Raw genomic sequence first — 21,230 nt, forward strand, 5'->3', positions numbered from 1 at the left:
CAGGTATATAGACGTTGAGCGCCTGATGAAATCGACCATATCTATCATCACCCCGAGGGATTGACCTTTGATCATTACACCAGAGTTATTATACGTTCACTAGCTATGCTACATCTTGGGGACAAATTGTTGTTTTTTTTACTCTCTCACAAATTATTATCTTTCAATATTTTTTTTAATCAAACATAACGATTTATAAAAAAATTACTATATGAGTAATTTTTTGTGAATATGACAATGATTTTTGAAAATAATTGTCAATGAATACTTTTTCATTATCCATGAGTGCTTTTTTAGAATACGATAATGACTTTTAAAAACGGTTGTCAATGTAGGTTTGTGTGTGTTTTGGGGGGCGGTGTCAATCGCTTACGCCCGATGTTCGTTTCCTCTCACTGGCCATCTCCGATAAAAGAGGGTGAAGCGTGACATCATGTGGAAAGGTGAAAACCCTATTCCTCTCCTAGCGTTCTTCTCCTCTCCTTGTCTGTCTTCGAGAAAAGAGGGTGAAGCGTGAGGCGCTGTTGAAAGGTGAAAACCCTAATCCTCTCCTTAGTTTAAATAGGACAGAGTCGTCGCAGGCAAGCAGTGCGAGCCAATTGGGGAAGGGGATCCGTTGAGCCGGTGAAATCCACGGTGGCGTCTCTGTCTCATCCACCTCGTAGGCTTCGTCTCCAAAATTCATGCGAGTATAAGTAGAGAGCTCGTGATTGAGCAATGCAATGTCGTGCAAGTGCAATTCATCGGCCAAGTCTAGTTTCAAACTCGAGAAATGGCTCCTGTTGGTGGGTGTTCGCAGAGGGTGTTCGCCTTCGGCAAGGGGAGGAGTGAAGGCGACAAGAGCATGAAGAACTTGGTTAGTGCACGCGACATGTTTGACACAATGTCCGATCGAGCATCTTTTACTGACTTTTTAGCTGCATAACGTGTAGCTGGGTGGGGAAGGTGCGAACTTGGCGGAGATGTCCAGGATCAGGTTGTCGGTGCTGCCAGGATTCACAGTGTCGATGGAGGTCTGCCGGGAGTAAAAAGAGGACGTCGAGGAGGGTGAGAAGCATCTCCCGAGAGATACTGGAAGCACTTGGGAAGGTGGAGGAGGAGCACGTCTCGGCGATCCTTCAAGGACACTCCTCCTCTCCGTTTGCTCTGACGCTGCGGTATGTTGTCCATGGCAAAGGCAAATAACTTCGGCAATTTACCAAAGGGCGCACTTAAAGATTATTTACCAAAAGGCATACGGTACTTTAACATTTACCAAAGAATGCACTTGTTTAAGTGCATTTCCTATTTTACCCTTCTGACATTTGACTTTTTCTACCGTTTTCTTTTCTTCACTATATTTCTCTCTCTTCTCTTTTTTTATAGGCAGAACATATAAATAACATTAGTCAATTTTTAATAACATTTTAATACATTTGAAGAAGCAAAAATAAACAATGGACACCATATTTGAACTCCCTGCAATTTCAGAAATCTACTGGAACTAAAATGAGTGTAATCGGAGCTCTCTAGGTCGATTAGTGGGTTTCGGTCAAAACCCACTGATGGACCTAGAGACTGTTGGAGTGTATACTTAAAAGTTTAGCTTTTGTACACATTTATTTTGAAATAAAACATCACATTGGTCAAATGTTTACATTTATTTGTTAACTGTAATTGTTCAATTAATTTATATAGTAGATAACATGGAGTGTAGAGTCACACTTAGAAGATCATGTTGTCGATTCTCTATAAATTATAAACAATTGCTCACGACTAAGATGGAAAGGAACAAACCATCAGAATAGACGTAGTGTAATTAAGTATTAGTTTATCTTGACTAATAAATTACACTGATACACTTTAAGTGTATTGAGTAGAATCATTTAGGTAAGTTCTTTTTGTACTGACTTAGTAAAAGAACTAGACCTTAGTTTTTATGGAAGTGTGTGCTCTTAATCCTAATATAATAACAAGCATGTATATTTAAAATTTATTTCTTTGACTTATCAAAGGGTGAGGTTTAGCTCGATAAATCAATATGCCCGATAAGTTGGGAAATGATATTACTTATAGTATGTGTTGTTGATTATAGGAATCTGTGTCCTAGTTATCTAGGTTGAGAATGTCCCCAAGAGGAGCTCATAAGGATTTTACACTGCAGGTGGACCTAGTCCGACATACGATAAAGTTGAGTGGTACTACTCTTGAGCTAGATATTAATTAAATGAGTTGTCAATAACTCACTTAATTAGTGGACATTCATAATCTTAAACACAGGAGACTAACACACTCGTGATAAGAAGGAGCCCGTAATGTAATTTGGGATTGATGCGCTGTAATAACTCTAGTGGAATGAGTTATTATCGATGAACTTGAGTTGTGTGTTCGAGGCGGATACTCAAGCTCATTGGAAGGCCAAAACCAATTTCTCCTCTAAGTCCCTGTTGTAGCCTTAATAAAGCCTCAAGTTCATCCAAAGAAAAGCCTATCTTGGTGTCCAAGAAGGGTCAGTCCAGCTTGGTAATGACGGCCACATATTCTCTAGAATTTGCCTAGCTACCATCTAATATTTAAATTAGGAAGATTGTTTTGAATTTTTAAATTTCCTCGATATTTACAATTTGTAAAAGAGAGATTTTAAAATTTATAAAATTTTCTAATTTAAATTAGGCCACAAGGTTTTAAAGAGAGTTGTAAAATTTATAAAATTTTCTTTTAAAAGAAATATTATTAGAGATGTTTTAAATTTTAAAACTTTCCTTTAATATCCACATTAGAAAAAAAGAGTTTGTAAAATTTTATTAGAAGTTTTCTTTTTTAAAATTTTATAAAAATTTTCTTTCTTTTCCTTTTAATAAGTGGCCACCTTGCAAGCAAGAGGTCGGTCAAATAATTAAACATCAACAAATAGTTGTTTAATTAATAAATCAATCTAGGATTGATTAATTAAAAGGAAAGAAAAGAAAAAAGGAAATAGGAATGAGTCTTATTTTTATAAAACTCTTTCCATAATTTTCCGCTGGGAAACTAATATAAAAGGGGGAAGGGGAGCTTGAATAACATAACAATTGATATCTGTGTTGTTGGAGATCATCATGGCCCCTCTCCCTCTTCCCTTCGCTTCCTTTGCTCCTTCGTGGTGGTGGTGGACGAATTCCAGAGAAGGAGGAGAAGCTTTCCGGGTGGTGTTCGTGGAGGATCGTCGCCCACACGACGTCCAAGAGGAGGCGAGGGATACGGCAGAAGATCTCGAGGTTTTTAGCATACAAGGAAGAGGTATAACTAGTATTTAATTTCCGCATCATACTAGTTAATTTTTCTTTGTATAAATACCAAATACAAGAGGCATTCGATTCTTGTTTTTCGAATTTAATTTCGATATTGTGTTCTTTTCTTTTTTCCTTGTGATTTGATTGTTCCTTTTGGTTAACCTAGAGTTATATAAGGAAATTAAATATTAACTTTCCTTAAAAGGCTTTGTCTAGTCGGTGGTGGTTGCTCCCATATCCAAGAAGGCCAAGTGCCTCACCATGCAGTACTGGAAGCCAATTTTGGAAACTAATATTTAATTGAATTTATAACCTAGGTGATTTGGATCAAACGTGTTAAGTTCCGCAGGAGATACAAGTTTAACTTAAAAAGAACACATGGTAGCTAGGAAAGGTTCAGATCACGGACAAAATTTTTGTACAGTGGAGCCATTGGATTTTCCGAGTAGCAACCAACAGCGACCTCCGATTGCACTCATTTCAGTTTCTATGGATTTCTAAAATTGCAAGGAGTTCAAATATAGTGTCCACTATTTATTTCGGCTTTTCATAGATGTTAACATGTAAAATCAAAGAATCGACAAAAACGCCCACGTTGGGCCTGATATGGAATCATATCAAGCCCAACGTGGGCCTGATATCATTCCATATCAGGCCCAATGTGGGCCTGATATCATTTCATATCAGGCCCACGTTGGGCCTGATATGAGTCCATATCAGGCCCAACGTGGGGTTTTTTGCCGATTCTTTGATTTTGCAAGTTAACATCAATTAAAAGCTGAAATAAATAATGAACACCATATTTGAACTCCTTGCAACATCAGAAATCCATAGAAACTGAAATGGGTGCAATCAGAGCTCTCTAGGTCTATCAGTGGGTTTTGACCGAAACCCACTGATCGACCTAGAGAGCTCCGATTACACTCATTTTAGTTCCAGTGGATTTCTGAAATTGTAGGGAGTTCAAATATGGTGTTCATTATTTATTTCGGCTTTTCATTGATGTTAACTTGCAAAATCAAAGAATTGGTAAAAAAATCTCACGTTGGGCCTGATATGGACTCATATCAGGCCCAACGTGGACCTGATATTATTCTATATCAGGCCCAACGTGGGCCTGATATCATTCTATATCAGGCCCAACGTAGGCCTGATATGATGTAATCGCTCCCTTTTATCTTTTTGGTTCCCCTACTTATCTGCTTCATCTTTTCAGAGATTGTATATTGTTTGTCCTTTTGATTCTCAAGCTGAAAATGATTATAGAAAGTAATTCATTGAGTTGGTGAATGATTTCCTGTGTTTAATTCATAAGAGATTATATAGGCTAATTGATTTTTTTTTTTTCATTTTCAATGTTTTTGTATTGTAGACATTAATCCGTTGACCTTGACTTGGAGTTTTCTTTAAAATAGTAGTTTCATGGAAGTTGTCAGATGAGTAATTTGACAGCTCAACAAATCGTAGCACCAAGTGTAACATCGACCTATGCTTAACACTAATTGAATTTCCAAGCTTAGAGTATTTTTATCTTGGGAGAGACCATGAGCATGAATAATTTGATAATTGATACCTCACAGTGAGGATAAATTTTTAGTTGGGTGGTTGTGGAGCATTCAGAGAATCATATCAGCGTTGATGAAAGTTGGGTCTAATATGGAATCATATCAGGCCCAACGTAGGATTTTTTGTCGATTTTTAAATTTTGTATGTTAACATCAATGAAAAGCCGAAATAAATAATGAACATCATATTTGAACTCCTTGCAACATCAGAAATCCATAGGAACTGAAATGAGCTCAATCGAAGCTCTCTAGGTCGATCAGTGGGTTTCGGTCAAAATCCACTAATGGACCTAGAGAGCTCCGATTGCACCCATTTCAATTTCTATGGATTTCTGATGTTGCAAGGAGTTCAAATATGATGCCCATTATTTATTTCGGGTTTTAATTGATGTTAACATGCAAAATCAAAAAATCGACAAAAAAACCCCACGTTGGGCCTGATATGGACTCATATCAGGCCCACGTATATCAGGCCCAACGTGGGCCTGATATGGAATGATATCAGGATTCCATATCAGGCCCAACGTGGGCGTTTTTGTCGATTCTTTGATTTTACATGTTAATATCTATGAAAAGCTGAAATAAATAATAGACATCATATTTGAACTCCTTGCAATTTTAGAAATTCATAAAAACTGAAATGGGTGCAATCGGAGGTCTCTAGGTCCATCAGTGGGTTTTGACCGAAACTCACTTATCGACCTAGAGAGCTCCGATTACACTCATTTTAGTTCCAGTAGATTTCTGAAATTGCAGGGAGTTCAAATATAGTGTCCATTGTTTATTTTTGCTTTTTCAAATATATTAAAATGTTATTAAAAATTGATTAATGTTATTTATATGTTCTGCCTATAAAAAAAGAGAAGAGAGAGAAATATAGTGAAGAAAAGAAAACGGTAGAAAAAGTCAAATGTCAGGAGGGTAAAATAGGAATGCACTTAAACAAGTGCATTCTTTGGTAAATGGTAAAGTAGCGTACGCTTTTTGGTAAATTTAAATCTTTAGATGCGCCCTTTGGTAAATTGCCGAAATAACTTTGATATCTCCTTCAATACAGGAGAGAGAGAGACCAAATGGATTCAACTACGATCCTGTTTGACATATGCAATACTTGTGTAAGTGTCGATGTTGGGGATGATGGACACGGTGCTCAGCTTGGGACTCAACGACAAGGTAGTGGTTGGGTTAGCGATGAAGAGCGGGAAGAGGTTTGGCTACGACTCCTATCGTCAATTCATGGACATGTTCGGCAATGTGATAGGCATAATGCTGAATATTTTTCCAATTCGTGTTGGTGCTTTTTTTACTTTGCTCTATTATTTCAGCTAATTAGTCCTGCTCTGATAAATAGTATATATTAAATATTCTTCTCCAAACTTATTCCTCTCCCAAATTTCTTGGAGCGGATGCTCGCATCTCAATCTCTTATCGTCTTCCTGTGAACCAGCTTTGACAATCCTAGGTTCGATCGGTTTCCTGTGTTTATTTGATCTAATCACACTTTGTCAGAACGCCTTTCATCTGTGTTTTGCGCTTATTGAGGTGGAGAAGATCGATAGATTGCTCAATTCCTGATTTCTGCCCTGTGTAGCATAAACTTCTAATTAGGTTTTTAAACTTTAGTTTGGAAATGAATGTAATCAACTAATGGAGGGACTATGTATCCTAAATGACGGGTCCTAATCATGCACTTCTACTAAGAAATATCGTGTTAGTGCCTAAATTTCTCAAATTACTGATAATTGGGCCAACTAAAGTTTTCTTTGCTCACACTCTACTTCTCGTAATGTTTTCAAGATGTTGATTATAGATCTATTAATCATCTTTGAATGGTCCTTACCATTTTGACCAATTTTCTCTCTTTAACTATATTTTAGAGCCGAATGATTATTGTTGGTCCCGCGTAGGGCGGCTAGAGGGGGATGAATAGCCTAAAATTGGAATTAATAATCTTGAGCTAACTTACTTTAGCAGGAACACAATGTTAGTTAAACAAAATAATTATTGAAAACATAAAATAAGAGACTCAAGAATTGCTTAGTTACAACCTAGGTGATTATTAATACAAGACAGTTAAAAGCGCACTAAAGTTCTCCTTCGTTGAAGGCGGAGAAGCCTCTTACACACTTTGATAGCTCAGAATAAGACTAGGAATTGAATACAATAGTTGTTGTTCAAGTTGTAAATAATTCATAGCTCTAGGGGGTTTTATATAGCCTTCTGGAAAAAGTTACCGTTGATTGGAGGTGCCTCTAAAAGGATTCAGGGCGCCTCCAATAAGGATAGAGTTTTATCCGAACTCCAATGATCATCCAACAATAACCGATAACTCAAGGCTCCTCCATTGGAGGCACGAGGGTGCCTCCAACCTTGTTGGAGGCACCTTCCACCAAAAGGCGTGAGGGCACCTCCAACCTTGTTGGAGGTGCCTTCTACAAGGCAACTCAGGCAGTTAACCTTCAAAATAGATTAACTCTCCCTCACTTGCTTGGGTGATGCTCTGGTTGTCCAGAATTGAGCTTACCTGAATTCAACTCCGACCTTTTCCTCGAGCAAGCTTTCTTCTCGGCTTCTCGTCCCTGAGCCCATCGACTCTTTTCTTGTGCTATCCTTCTCGTTCGCTACGTCTTTCATTCGACTTCTTGTGTTCCTAAGTTCCTGCACACTTAGACACAAGGATCAAAACACAACATGACTCAACATGACTTAGTTGACCATATCAAAATCAACCTGAGATACTTACAATTATAAAACAGTTTTATAACATGTTCTTTAGTCTATGTAGCACAAATTGATCACAAAAGTCTCTCTCTCTCACATAATCTCTCTGTTAGCAAATTTAGCATTCATTTATTTGAATAATTTTTAATATTGGAACTCATAAAATGCTTATGGTGATTGTGTTGTATCAAGTTATCAAAGGATTTTCTTTGTGTTGTAAATTTTGGTTGTTTCCGGTAAGAATCATGTTTGACAAGTATGACAAATTGTTTAGCTTTTATTTCATTAGAATTTAAGCTACTACTATCCTCTTTGGCTTAATTGATTTTATTTTTCTGATCCAGATATGGCAATGCAAATGTATGGAAGATCTTCACAAATCTTTTCGATTATTTCCCATTGACGGCATTGGTTTGTGCTCCTTATCATATCTTGCAGAATCTTGTTGAATTTTCTGCAATTATTTGCTTATGATGTGAATGTGCAATTTATTAATTATGAATGATTCAATTGTAGCAAATTATGTATGATTCAAACCTCTTATGACTGATGTAAATATCACGTCTTCTCTTAGTGAACATTTTTGGTTGTTACTGTGTCAATATCTCTTAGTTAATTATTCAATAGAAAAGTTAACATCCTTCAAATGGTTTGCCTTGAATTCCATCATATTGTAAAATACTTTCATAGACATATGAATGATGCTATTATCCCGTTACTTTTTAGTGACATCTACACTTGTAACAGTAAGTTATAGAGGCCTAAGCAAAATGCCTCGAGTAAAAAGTAAAATAGCTAACTAGTTCCTTCAGGGAGAAACTATCTGATTTTGGCCTATTTGTAGACTATAAGTATTAGTGCGCAAGTTGCCAGATAGCTAACAGATCTCGGATTAAACCAATGCCGTCAATATGTTTAAACATCTGTTTTTAACTCCATATGATGTCCTCCTATAATTTCTCTTGTGAATGTTTTTTTGGAAGTGTAATCTCATGATTTTTCTGGTTTCAGAAAATTGCTCCCTGCAATCATCAAAAAGTTTGGTAAGTCTTTTCATTGGAATATGATTTCATGGCTAACTTCTATGGAATGCACCAATTGTACTTCAGAACCATGTATCTCACAGGTTATAATCTTCTAGAGCTTGCCCTTGTAATATTTTGATATGCTTCATGAAAACAATCAGTGTTTTATGATCTTCGTTTGGTCACACAAGCCTTATAATTTAGAGAACTTATGGAGGCTCGCTGAGCAAGTCCAAAAACAATCACCTTATGCTGCTTCTGCTACTAAAGGTGGAGAAGATGATGATAATCATGTCTCAGAGCTTGTGCCTGGAGAGATATTTGAACTTGATGCAGAGGATAAACAAGCTTTATAGATATAGATCTTCCAACAAGTTTGCACTCTATTTTTTATGTTATAATTTCTTTGTCAATTGCAATTTATGATAGTAATAAGAACCAGTTGTCGGGATAGTGATGTGTGCAGTTAATTTTGTAAAGCTTAAGATTGTTTAAGGAGCATATTGGGATAAATTTTATTGATGTGTATAGTTAATTTTGTAAATCTTAGTAGATATTATGTGGTAAATCTTCCTCAATTGGTTTTCTTACCAAGATAATTTTTAACTATTGAAAAGTGATTAAAGACAATGATTTTGAAATATTGTGAAAAAAGCAACTAAAAGGTTATGTTTTTAAATGTTGTTTAAATGTTGTGAAATTGTTGTCTTTGATATTAAATGATAACAGTTTAAAACGGTTGTCTATCGTGCTCAAATACAATGGTTTAAAATTGTTGGTTGTTTAGCGCACTTTTAATAATAATATCAATTATAATAGGTTTTAAAGAGCAAAGATAATAGATTTTATCTGTTGTCTATTAGTGTTTTTGTTATGGTGAGAAGAGAGATTGTATACATATAAGAGAGGAAAAATAAGATAAGTTGCATGCAAAAGAGAGATTAAAGAGAATAGAGAAATGTTAGAAGGGTAGACAGTGTTTTTGTTATGGTGAGAAGAGAGATTGTATACATATAAGAGAGGAAAAATAAGATAAATTGCATGCAGAAGAGAGATTAAAGATAATAGAAAAATGTTGGAAGGGTAGACAGGAATAGTAGTAAATTGAGTGTTTTCTTTGCTAAACATCAAAGTATAATGTATTTTTTGGTCACTTGGAAAACTTAAGGGACCTCTTTGGTAAATTGTTGAAGTGGATAAGTATTGCTTAACTATATTTTTAAACAATGTTTTTAATTTACTTGATTAAATTGACTATTTTTTAATTCAGATATTTAATTTTATGATCCAATTAATTCTAGAGTCGATCGGCCCTCCCTTAAAAAATGTCCATCGGTCGCCAAAGGTAAATCACAGAAGCACTGTAGCAATCGTTGATCGCTGACTCCCGCGGTCTTCGCCATCCCTGTAAGATCGTTCAATGTTGAATTGATACTGATCTTGTCCGAAAGTTGAAGAGATGGAAAGCTGGGGATGTGGCGCTCACGCTGACCTCTTGTGGACTCCGCTCGAATTTGCAACACAGAATACGTTAGTGCCGAGCCTGTGAGCCAGGGAAGGGGTCCTGACATTGGCCCTCTGACACTCAAGTCAGTCACCAACGATGAAGAATAAAACGGAGCAACAAGAAGATTATAGCACAAACAGTGAATATCACATATCTCCGTCGATACTTGGACCCCCCCCTTTATATAGAGCTCCGGTAGCGCGTGTGCACACTTCCCAAGGCGAGCACATTTCTCAAAGTTTTTCCTGAAAAAGACTTGTCATTAAAGTGTCTCTGATACAGTACATTAATGGGTCGAGCATATCTCTAATGTGACAGTGGAAACTTCCGTCGTACGATCTTCTGGCAGTCCATGCCTGGTGTTGGCGGCATTAACTCCCAAAAGGATATCATCAGATATCATCAGAAGTGTACTGCTAGGTCAAGTGGGTTGGCCGCTCAGTCAGAATTTCACCGCCCTGGTGCCTCGTCTGGTTGGTTAGAACCTCGCTGTTCCTCAGTATGTGTCTGCTCGAATGAAGGTCCATTTTGTTATTGCTGAAGCTGCTACCGGGCCGAGCGAGGCAGCCGCTCGGCCGAAGTTGAATTCTACACACATTAAACTATGTTGTCTGTCCGAGCGAAGTAGCCGCTTGACTCGGCTTCTGCACATCGTCTCCCTTGAGCGTCGGTTGTTTGACTTCTCTTTGTAGCGAAGGTGACGGCGGGTCGGAGCCCTCTCCCCGGTTGGGGCATGCTTCGTCCGACTGGCTGATGCTATCTACGCATTGACCTCCTTGACTTTGACCTACTTTAACCTCCACCGTGGCAGCGGGGTGGGGCCCTTCATCATTACCGCATCAACGCTATATGCGAGTAAGCTTCCATTGGAGCACGAGGAACCGTGGACAAGGCAGTGAGGACAAGGGTCGAGGGAAGCGACTTCGAGGCATACGCGAAGGATGGCATTAGGGACGAGCCGCGGGCTTGAATGCATCCGAGGGACGAGAGCCAAAGGAAGTAGGCTTGAAGGCAAGAGGTCAAAGCTGCAAATGAAGCATCAAATGAGTCATAAGGGTGAGGGTACGAGTGCATGAGAGATTGTACTCGGAGTAAAATCATAGTTTTAGGGTTTACTGTAGCAGTACTGTAGCGCCACTGTAGCAGTACTGTAGCAGTCGACTGCATGTTTTAGCAGTCGACTGTCAGCGAACAGAATGTCTCTGTTCGCTCGGTTAGTGTGGAATCGAGCCGTTGAGATGTAACAGTCGAATTTCCACAAAGGGCAGTCGACTGCATGTTTTAGCAGTCGACTGGTAGGCGGGGTTTTCCAACCCGTGGCCTATATAACCAAGCCTTGGAAGCTTGGTTGAGGTTGACGAAATAGAGGTGGTTAATCTCTATTAGTAGTCTACTTGTTCCCTAGCTTGTAAAGAGTCCTTGGTGAGAGTTGTGGTGAGGTTTCTCCACCCACAAGGAGCTTTTTGAGCTAGCCGGAGTCTTCCGGGGAGTAATCCACCGACGGATAGGGATCGTCCACCTTAGGGACATCCGTGGAGTAGGAGCTTTATCTCCGAACCACGTAAATCGGCGTGTGTTGGTTTGCTTGCTCTTTCTTGTTCTTTGTATTTGTATTTAGCTTTCGTATTTGTGTTTGTATTATTTGTATTCCGCTGCGCAACTAACAAATACGTAGAAAGCGATCGATTTGGGGGCGCCGTCTATCCAACCCCCCTTCAAGCCGGCCGACCGATCTCCAACAAGTGGTATCAGAGCGAGGACGCTCTCTATTGGACTAACCGCCAAAGAGGCAAAAGATGACCGGCTTGATTGAACCTCCAAAGTTTGAAGGAGGAAGCCTTGGGGACATCACCTATTGGATGATGAAGATGGAGATCTTCTTCAACACGGATTGGGACACCATGATGGTGGTAAAGGAGCCATTCAAAGTCCCAAAGGACAAGAAAGGAAAGAAGCTCCGAACACGATATTGGACAGAGGAGCAAATCTCACGATCGGAGGCAAACTCAAAGGTAAAAGCAATTTTAATTGATTTATTGCCTCCTAATGTGATAAGTGGTGTAGGTAAATATCAGAATGCCTATGAATTGTGGAGCAAAGTGAAGAAATTACCATGGGAGGAATTTTTGCCTACACAAGAAGAAGAAGAAAAATCCAAAGAAAGTGATGAAGTGGTCCAAGAGGAGAAGAAGGACCTATCGGATGTGGAGACCAATTCAACATCAAAAGAAGAAGAGGAAGTAAATTTGGTCACATTTGAGGAAAAGGATGAAGAAAGGTCATCCACAAGTGTGGATGAGGAAGATATAGCATCTACATCCTCAAAGGTTGAAGAAGAATCCAAGACAAGTGAAGAAGAAGAAAAAGAAATCTTGGAAGAAGTCAACCTAGTGAGCACCTCCACCGAAGCAAAGTCAAAAGATCACATCATTTGTTTCGGGTGTAATGAAAATGGACACTACAAGAGTAGATGTCCTATGGGTAAGAAAGAGGTATCTCCTAAACACAATTCAATCTCTTTAGAATCTAATTTGAGTTGTAGGAAGAAGAAGGAGAAGAAACACATTAGATGTTTCACGTGTGGAGAACTTGGACACTACCACACAAGATGCTCAAGGAAGGGAGAGTTCAAGAAGTTGGAGCATCTAAAGAAGTGGGAGAAGAAGAAGAGGAGCTCAAGTCAAGGGGGAGCTTCAAGGGTAAGGGAGGTATACCCTAATTTGAAGTGTAATTCAAATTCAAATTCTTATGTTCTCATGCATGTTAGGAAAAATAATGTTAATCATTATATGCCCATGCAAAATTTTGGTTTCAAATATCATGATAGGAGTAGGGTAATTGTAGATCAAAACCCTAGGAGACCCATTCATGAAAAATCTAGAAATGGTAGACCTAAGGAGACCCAAGACATTAATCCCAAGAAGGAGAGACATATGCCTAGAAAGGGTAGGTCTAGGAATGCCCAATTTGGACAAATTAACTATAGGGTTAGGAACCTAGAGAAGGAGAATCAAGCCTTAAGGGGAAAGCTTGATAAGTTAGAACAATTCCTTAAAAGATTCAATGTTGGATCTAAGGAATTAAATATGGTGTTGGGTAGCCAAAGACCCAACCATGATAGATCAGGCTTGGGATACCGATCTAGTTCCTCCAAGGCTAATGAGAGATCATGTGCTAGGGTGGCAAATGATCATGGCAAGGGAGAGTTCTCCAAAGCTAAGGGAAAGTCTTATGCTAGGGTTGCATATGACTATAGCAAGGAGAAGCCCATAAATGGCAAGGGAAAGTCATTTAATGGTAAAGAGAAATTAACCAAGGATAAAGTGTCCAAGGTTAAGAAAGTTAGATTTGTAAGCCAAGTGTCACCAGAGGTGCACCGGAATGGCCTAGCTATTGTGGATGAGTCACCTAGGATGGTGGCTAAGGCTAAGAGCTCTAGGGGGAGCTCAAAGAGTCAATTTGGGACCCATGGCCAATGGATCTCAAGTGGGTTTTACTTGGGAGTCTAGGTTAGGTCATGGAATGTGTCAAGTGGTTTGGAGATGGACTTGAGTCTCAAACCTAGGGAATTGGCACACATGGGTTGTGTTTCATGCTTGAAAATATGACATTGGGGTCATATAGCATGATAATTGGTTTTGGATGTATATATGCCATATAAACCAATGCTAGGGATGCATTGTGGGTTAGTATGGGCAAATACATCAAGAGGAAGCCAAAACTAGGACTTTAGGTCAAAGTTCAATTGAACTTTTTAGATAGTTTTGTGTTTTGTGTCAATCTTGGGATTGGTAATAGATATATTTTTATATATATTTTTCTCAAGTAGATATTGATATAATAGACCTCTCCACAAAATTTGGGGATTTTTGGAGGTCTGTGGAATTTTTGGCGTATTTCTGAAGTTGGCCAGAAAAGACTAATTTTTTTATGAATAGTGTACCAGTCGACTGGTACAGTTACCAGTTGACTGGTAACACTGTTCACGAGCACAGCTGGTACTTCTTGCAGTCGACTGATACCAGTCTGAAAGTGTTTTCAGCACTGGATTTTGACCGGGTCATCTCATATAGATGTATGGGTTCCATGGGGGATACATACATGAGTTTAGGGTCATTTGTATGACAAGTTTTCAATAATTAGGATATTGTTGGAGAACTTTTTGGATGTTAGGCAAAGGGGGAGAAGTAAGGTTTAGTTGGGAAAACCTGAAAGTACCTTTGTGTAGGGGGAGCCTTGGGATAGGTTCTTAAAATGCCCGTTGTAAAAATCCTAGCTCATGGGGAGCGTAGGTGTAGGGGGAGCCTTGGGATAGGTTCAAATGCATGATGCATTGTTACGGCGGTTGCCAAGTGTGTAACCTTGGCAACGTAAGTCCATTCGGCAGTGTAAGTCCAAGTGTGTAGCTTTGGCAACGTAAGTCCATTCGGCAGTGTAAGTCCAAATGTGTAGCCTTGGCAACGTAAGTCCATTTGTTTTAGCATGTTTATTTGTTATATGTTTTCCCTAACTTAAACATATTGCCAAACACCAAAAAGGGGGAGATTGTTGGAGCAATTCCGATGGTCCGCGGGACCATGTGTTTTGGTGTTTGGGCAAAAAGTTTAAGTTAGGTTCACCCTTATATTTGATATGTGTATTTGAGTTGTGCAGGTTTACAGGATACACATGTTACTCAGGTTGATGGCTTCGGATCCGGTGAAGGATGGAGCATCCGAGGGACCGTGGACAAGGCAGCGAGGACAAGGGTCGAGGGAAGCGACTTCGAGGCATACGCGAAGGATGGCATTGGGGACGAGCCGCGGGCTTGAATGCATCCGAGGGACGAGAGCCAAAGGAAGTAGGCTTGAAGGCAAGAGGTCAAAGCTGCAAATGAAGCGTCAAATGAGTCATAAGGGTGAGGGTACGAGTGCATGAGAGATTGTACTCGGAGTAAAATCATAGTTTTAGGGTTTTACTGTAGAAGTACTGTAGCGCTAATGTAGCAGTACTGTAGCGGTACTGTAGCGCTACTGTAGCAGTCGACTGCATGTTACTGTAGCGGAACAGAGACATTCTGTTCGCTGACAGTCGACTGCATGTTTTAGTAGTCGACTGGTGCAGTTGACTGTCAGCGAACAGAATGTCTCTGTTCCGCTACAGTAAAACATGCAGTCGACTGCAACAGTAGCGCTACAGTACTGCTGCAGTAGAACTCTAAAACTATGATTTTACTCCGAGTACAATCTCTCATGCACTCGTACCGCATGAGTAGCGCTACAGTACCGCTATAGTACTGCTACAGTAAAACTCTAAAACTATGATTTTACTCCGAGTACAATCTCTCATACACAGTACTGCTACAGTACCGCATGTTTTAGCAGTCGACTGGTGCAGTCGACTGGGGCAGTCGACTGTCAGCGAACAGAATATCTCTGTTCGCTCGGTTACTGTGGAATCGAGTCGTTGGGATGTAACGGTCGAATTTCCACAAAGTGCAGTCGACTGGTAGGCGGGGTTTTCCAACCCGTGGCCTATATAACCAAGCCTTGGAAGCTTGGTTGAGGTTGACGAAATAGAGGTGGTTAATCTCTATTAGTAGTCTACTTGTTTCCTAGCTTGTAAAGAGTCCTTGGTGAGAGTTGTGGTGAGGTTTCTCCACCCACAAGGAGCAACGTGAGCTAGCCGGAGTCTTCCGGGGAGTAATCCACCGACGGATAGGGATCGTCCACCTTACAGACAACCGTGGAGTAGGAGCTTTATCTCCGAACCACGTAAATCGGCGTGTGTTGGTTTGCTTGCTCTTTCTTGTTCTTTATATTTGTATTTAGCTTTCGTGTTTGTATTTGTATTATTTGTATTTCGCTGCACAACTAACAAATACGTAGAAAGCGATCGATTTGGGGGCGCTGTCTATCCAACCCCCCTTCAAGCCGGCCAACCGATCTCCAACAATATCTTCATTGACATTAGGTATTTTAAGGAGAGTCTAAGAGTAAAGCCATGAGGGCCTAGGCCCAATGTGGACAATATCATGCTATTGTGGAGATATGTGGACATCATTTTGGGCACAACAAATGATATTAGAGCTATGATCCAGACCAAATACCATATGGGGCAGCCTTGAACGAAGTTGAGGGTGGGCCCTAGAGCAGGTCAGGGTAATCAGATACTTGCGGGGAGGCGAGTAGGTTAGGGTGACCAGATACTCATGGAGAGACCTGGAGCAGGTCAGGGTGATTAGATACTTGCGGGGAGGTAAGTAGGTCAGGGTGACCGGATGCTCGCGGATAGACCCAAAGCAGATCAAGATTGACCGGATCCAACTGCTTACGAGGAGGCCTGGAATTGGTCAAGGTGACTGAATGCTCACGGCGGGGGAGGGGGGCATGAGAGTAATGGTGGCCCTTTATTTAAAGAGAGGATTGTTGGGGTTCAATCAAAGTTCCACATTGGAAAGATTTGATAAAGATCATGAGTTTAAAAGGATGTAGGATATCTCCATTGGTATGACACCTTTTGGGGGAGAGTCCAAGACCAAAGTCATGAGAGCCTAGGCCCAAAGTGGACAATATTATGCAATTGTGGAGATATGTGGACATTCGTTTGGGCACAATAATGTCGGTAAGCCTCTCTCCGACTTTGCGTGAACACTTGAAAGTCACTGGATCAAGTCTCTTATTCTATCACCGACTTTGCGGACACTTGAAAGACGTGGGATCAAGAATCTTATTCCATTCCCGACTTCACAAACACTTGGCAGTTACTGGATCAAATCTCTTATTCTCTTCTCGACCCCTGGACACTTGGGAGTCGTAGGTGCACTAGTGTAAACGATACACTATGAAACTGTAAGTGCTATAATATTCGGACACATTTCATTTTTTTTAAAAAAAATCAATATTACCTTAAACAAATATATTCTCTATATTTAAAATTTTTAATTTTAAATATTATAATCTAAAAATGAGAGTCTAAACTTTAAAGAAAAAAAACTCAAATATAATATAACCTAACTCCTAAATTTTAAAATATTAAATTCTAAATATATATAATATACTCCATGAATATATAACATTTTTAATTTTAAATAATATAAACACGGAAGCTTGGACTATAAAAAAAAGAAATCTTATTAATTTAAACTTATTATAATCCAACTTCTAAATTTAAAAATTTTAAATTTTAAATATATATAATATACTTTAAAATTAAAACAAAACAAAAAAAAAAAAATATTCCCCTTAAATCCAGGCGTATATAATAAAAAGTGTTAGGGTTTCGCTTCCTCTTCTATAAAAGGGTTCTCCTTCTCGATTCCACGCTCACGTCTGCCGCCGCTGCTTTGGTTGTTCTGCTTTTCGATTCGAGGAAGATCTGCCGGAGAGAAGATGGGGCACTCAAACATCTGGAACTCGCATCCCAAGAACTATGGACCTGGATCTCGGCTATGGTAAGTGTATCCATCATTCAATATCGTAGTTTCTATAGAATTGGTTTGTTTCTCGCAAGGTCAAGCTGATTGGAAAGTATGGTATATTTCTCGATGGATGTTCTCTGATCAGCTCGTTATTACCCCTGAAATTTTTTGATTCCTTTATTTACTAAATTTTTCATCTCTTACCGAGACGTAAGTGATCTTTTAACTATTTTATTTTTCTGAATGATCACTCGCTCTTGTTGTTTAAATTGAGATAGATGTCTACCCTCAAAGATGTTTTCTTTTACTCTATGTTGTTATCTTTTCTGTGCGTCTCATGTTTGTTTACTATCTTTTGTAGCCGTGTTTGTGGGAACCCACATGCAATAATCAGGAAGTATGGTCTCATGTGTTGCAGACAGTGCTTCCGCAGCAACGCCAAAGAAATTGGCTTTATTAAGGTACTTGTACATCTTTCTTTCTATAACTTTCATGGTTATCGTTGATTATTTTTGCTAGATAAAACTCAATATCACTAAGATAATTTAGATGTTTCTGCAGATTCTTTCTCTTCTTCTATCGTGTTTGGTAATGCCATTATGCTAATTAACATTTTTTTCATCTATTATTAGATATTGACAGGATTTTATGAGTTGATCTTTTTTTTTATGCAGGTTTTGGATTTGTTAACATTTTTTATGACTATTTTAATTTGTACTTCTTTATCACTGAAACTACTAGATCATTCAATGATTCCATTCAACTTTTCATATCTCATTGGTCAATTTATAAATAAATAAAAGATTCTGGGCAACACAATTTCTCTGGAGTAAAATGTTTAGATCCAATAGGAGAAGAGGAATGGGAAATGTAACAATTTGCTGGGTTCAAGATGTGTGTTTGGGTTTACTTCTTTGAAGTGACATCGAGAAGAAACTTGTGTGTTTTGGTCATAAAAGTAATATCCTAAAGCCAGGATGTGGCATAGCGCTAGTTGTTAGTTAGCATTAGAAATCATTCTATATGAGTTCTGTATTGGTTGTTTGAGGTAACAGATCCTAGTATGAAGGTCCATAGGGTTGCAGCTAATGTATGTCATACTGAGTTTTGTACTGATTGCTGAATGTATCAGATCCTAGTATAAGTTTAGTAGCCCGTGAACTGTATGTCTTTGCAAGCCCTGTACTGATTGCTGAAGGGATCAGTTCTAGTATGAAGTTTAGTAGCCTTTTGTAACATAAATTTCACAATGAAAAATGAATAGAAAGGCTCTTACATTCCTCCAATGGTGCATGTATCTTGCGAGTGACTAAGACTGGAGATTGGGGAACCACCTCTGACATTAATTTGTACAAGAGACTTTTGCACTACCTTGATGCATTGAGGATGTATTTCCTTTGAGTGTAAGTTTCCTATTAGCAGCCATTTAACATCTGGTCAGTAACTCACTCGAAGACATTCTCACACTTTTACCTCTTTGATCAGGGATGCTGCTTATTAATGTGTACAAATTATTCAAGGAATAGTTTGAACACGGATGCTTATATTAGATTCTTTTTAGATGACAGTCTTATTACTTAAAAGTTCATTATGGTTCTAAGATTATTGTTTCTTAATTGCATAACTTGATTTCTGTTTTTATGTGGTGTATTGCTAATGAAAATGAATGTATTTATTTCCTCTAGATATTATATCGAAAAGTATCAACCTCATTTGTCCAGCATTGTTTTTTTTTCCCTATTTCATGTTTAACTTTTTTCCTAACATGTAGGAATTTTATATACAAATCGCCTTTGTTTGAGGAATTGATACATTGCATGTGTTTTTTTGTTCATAATATACCTCTACTTTCATTTTATATTTTGTGATGGATTGCAATCTAATCAAAAGTGTCAATTGTTCATTCTAGTATCGCTGAAGGTGGAAGGGTCTCAACGATGAAGAGTTTTCATTATAAAACTACTATGCGCTAGAAGATTTTAGTTTGGATTTGTTTTTACATGTTTCTTCCCAAGACTAGAAACTTTGTCTGAAAGAACTGTGGCTAAGCAATGTTTTAAGCAGTATTTTGGTTTTAATGAATTGATTTTCAACTTGCAAGCGTCATTTTTTCCAGTTTCAATGGTATTTGTTTCGTATGTTAATGCGACAAACCTTGAAAATGATCCAACCATATCATTGGACCATTGTATCTCAGCCCTCTATGCAGGACCCAAATGCTTAATGGCCTCCATTTCTGAGACAGTCTTAGCCACGAACAGTTATTTTTATTGACGTTAAGCTCGAATAATCTATAAAACCCGTAGCAGCGTTTATCTCCAAATATGCCATACTTTGGAAAAATGCAAAATTGTTTGATTAAAATATAATAAACTACCAAGCCACTAAATTCCTCCAACCACTTGGAACATATGATAAAGGCATTATCAAGATCACTATGTCTCGCCGAGCATTTTCCCATTTAGAGATTTTCACTATTTCGCTGGACTGGTTTACCGAGTTTTTTTTTTTTGGCACTTGGTCGATATCGATTATTAGGAAAAATCAAGAATGATTAAAGTTGGGTAATATCGAGTTTAGGATGATAAGTGCCTACAACGGATAATTTATTAGCTCATTTTTTTAAATCAATTATATATTAAGAAAAATTTATTCGCTTAACTCATTGAAGTTAAAACTTGATCTCTACAAAATTAAGAAGATGTTTTGTTGCACCATTGCATTCGGACTAGTTTACCTATGTTGTTGTTGTAGTAAACTTCTCTTGCACTATTAGATTTAGGGGTATGTTACTCATGACGACGGATTTACAAAATAAGGAAAAATTTCTTCAAGGAAAATTTTCCTCCATTTACTTCAGATAAGAAGATAGGATATTATATCTTTTTGATTGTTTACTTGATATGAAACAAGAGGTGGATGGATTATAAATCCATTCGCTGATTCATTTATGAACAAAACTTTATCCAATCAAAATCAGACGGAATGCCTCTTTCCATCCTCCCTCGTCACGTTGCCCTTAAGAACACAACACCTTCATGTCGATCTGTTTTGTCTTCAGCCCGTCAATATTCACGTTGGTCTCCACCTCCACCCACCGCAGTCCCTCTGCAGGTCCGATGCCATCGCAGCGTCCAACGCTTGGCTGGAGATGGAAGCCAACGCAGAGGGAGGGCCACGCTCCCCATGTCCTGGACGAACGCACGGAAGGGTCCGTCGCCAAGGTTGGCGCGCACCGGAGAGGTTGGAGAAGGCGATGGGATCATAGTGGTAGACGAGCTTCTTGTTGGAGTTGCAGGAGGTGATGTTAAGGTCGAGGTAGGCGGTTAATGGAATAGAAATTGCTACCAGTGAGAGCAACGAGGATGATGATGGCAGAGAAAATGCCGCCGCCAAGCACGGCCAAGAGCATGACGGCTGGTGAGCGGCGTCGGTCGCTTGGGCCTTGGTGGGCGGGAAGGTCGGGGGGCCTCCTGGGTGGTGGGCTTGGAGGGAGAAGGGTAGATGTCGTCGGTCATCGCCGTTGCTTCTCTTGAATTTCTCAACGGTACCTCCTCTGCCGGTGAGTGAGAGTAGCAAGAAAGGAGATCTAAAGAGGAAGAAAGAAGAGAAAGTAGAAGAAGGGAAAAGGAGAAAAGGCTACTGCATTCTGATTTCTTAGGAGGAGATGAATCTAGTGGAGATGAAAGGGAAGTCCCAATCATGGGTAAATTTCACCCCATCCGTACAGGCAGTGCCCCAACCTTTCACGATGAGATGGTG

General features: G+C 39.1%; 2 protein-coding genes across 11 annotated transcripts; both read left to right on the forward strand.

Annotated features, from left to right (window-relative positions):
• Window positions 1-328: 328 nt before the first annotated feature.
• Window positions 329-9,106, forward strand: LOC121976657. 10 transcript variants are annotated; one of them, XM_042528933.1, is made up of 6 exons: window positions 329-443; window positions 566-856; window positions 933-1,239; window positions 5,874-6,024; window positions 7,882-7,948; window positions 8,549-9,106. In XM_042528933.1, the coding sequence occupies exons 3-6, from the start codon at window positions 1,160-1,162 to the stop codon at window positions 8,602-8,604; spliced, it is 354 nt and encodes a 117-aa protein (XP_042384867.1). In that variant the 5' UTR covers window positions 329-443; window positions 566-856; window positions 933-1,159; the 3' UTR covers window positions 8,605-9,106. The 10 variants fall into 10 exon arrangements, 3 of the variants coding, with proteins under 3 accessions (XP_042384867.1, XP_042384879.1, XP_042384860.1); XR_006110672.1 differs by having other exon boundaries at window positions 332-856; window positions 8,549-8,663; window positions 8,767-9,106; XR_006110679.1 differs by having other exon boundaries at window positions 332-856; window positions 933-1,157; window positions 8,549-8,663; window positions 8,754-9,106.
• Window positions 9,107-17,339: 8,233 nt separating this feature from the next.
• On the forward strand, window positions 17,340-19,574 carry LOC121976692 (40S ribosomal protein S29-like). Its single transcript, XM_042528977.1, has 3 exons — window positions 17,340-17,501; window positions 17,830-17,929; window positions 19,378-19,574. The coding sequence occupies exons 1-3, from the start codon at window positions 17,440-17,442 to the stop codon at window positions 19,384-19,386; spliced, it is 171 nt and encodes a 56-aa protein (XP_042384911.1). The 5' UTR covers window positions 17,340-17,439; the 3' UTR covers window positions 19,387-19,574.
• Window positions 19,575-21,230: the final 1,656 nt, after the last annotated feature.

The sequence above is a fragment of the Zingiber officinale genome, chromosome 1B (genome assembly GCF_018446385.1).
Source record: "Zingiber officinale cultivar Zhangliang chromosome 1B, Zo_v1.1, whole genome shotgun sequence".
NCBI lineage: Eukaryota > Viridiplantae > Streptophyta > Magnoliopsida > Zingiberales > Zingiberaceae > Zingiber > Zingiber officinale.

Bases quoted from the DNA above. Each gene is read 5' to 3' on its own strand.
- LOC121976657 (XM_042528933.1), top strand. From the start codon at position 1,160: ATGTTGTCCATGGCAAAGGCAAATAACTTCGGCAATTTACCAAAGGGC. The intron at 1,240-5,873 runs GTACTTTAACAT...CCTTCAATACAG, and splicing joins TATTTACCAAAAGGCATACG to GAGAGAGAGAGACCAAATGG. The intron at 6,025-7,881 runs GTTTGGCTACGA...TTTCTGATCCAG, and splicing joins GCGATGAAGAGCGGGAAGAG to ATATGGCAATGCAAATGTAT.
- LOC121976692 (XM_042528977.1), top strand. From the start codon at position 17,440: ATGGGGCACTCAAACATCTGGAACTCGCATCCCAAGAACTATGGACCT. The intron at 17,502-17,829 runs GTAAGTGTATCC...TATCTTTTGTAG, and splicing joins GGACCTGGATCTCGGCTATG to CCGTGTTTGTGGGAACCCAC.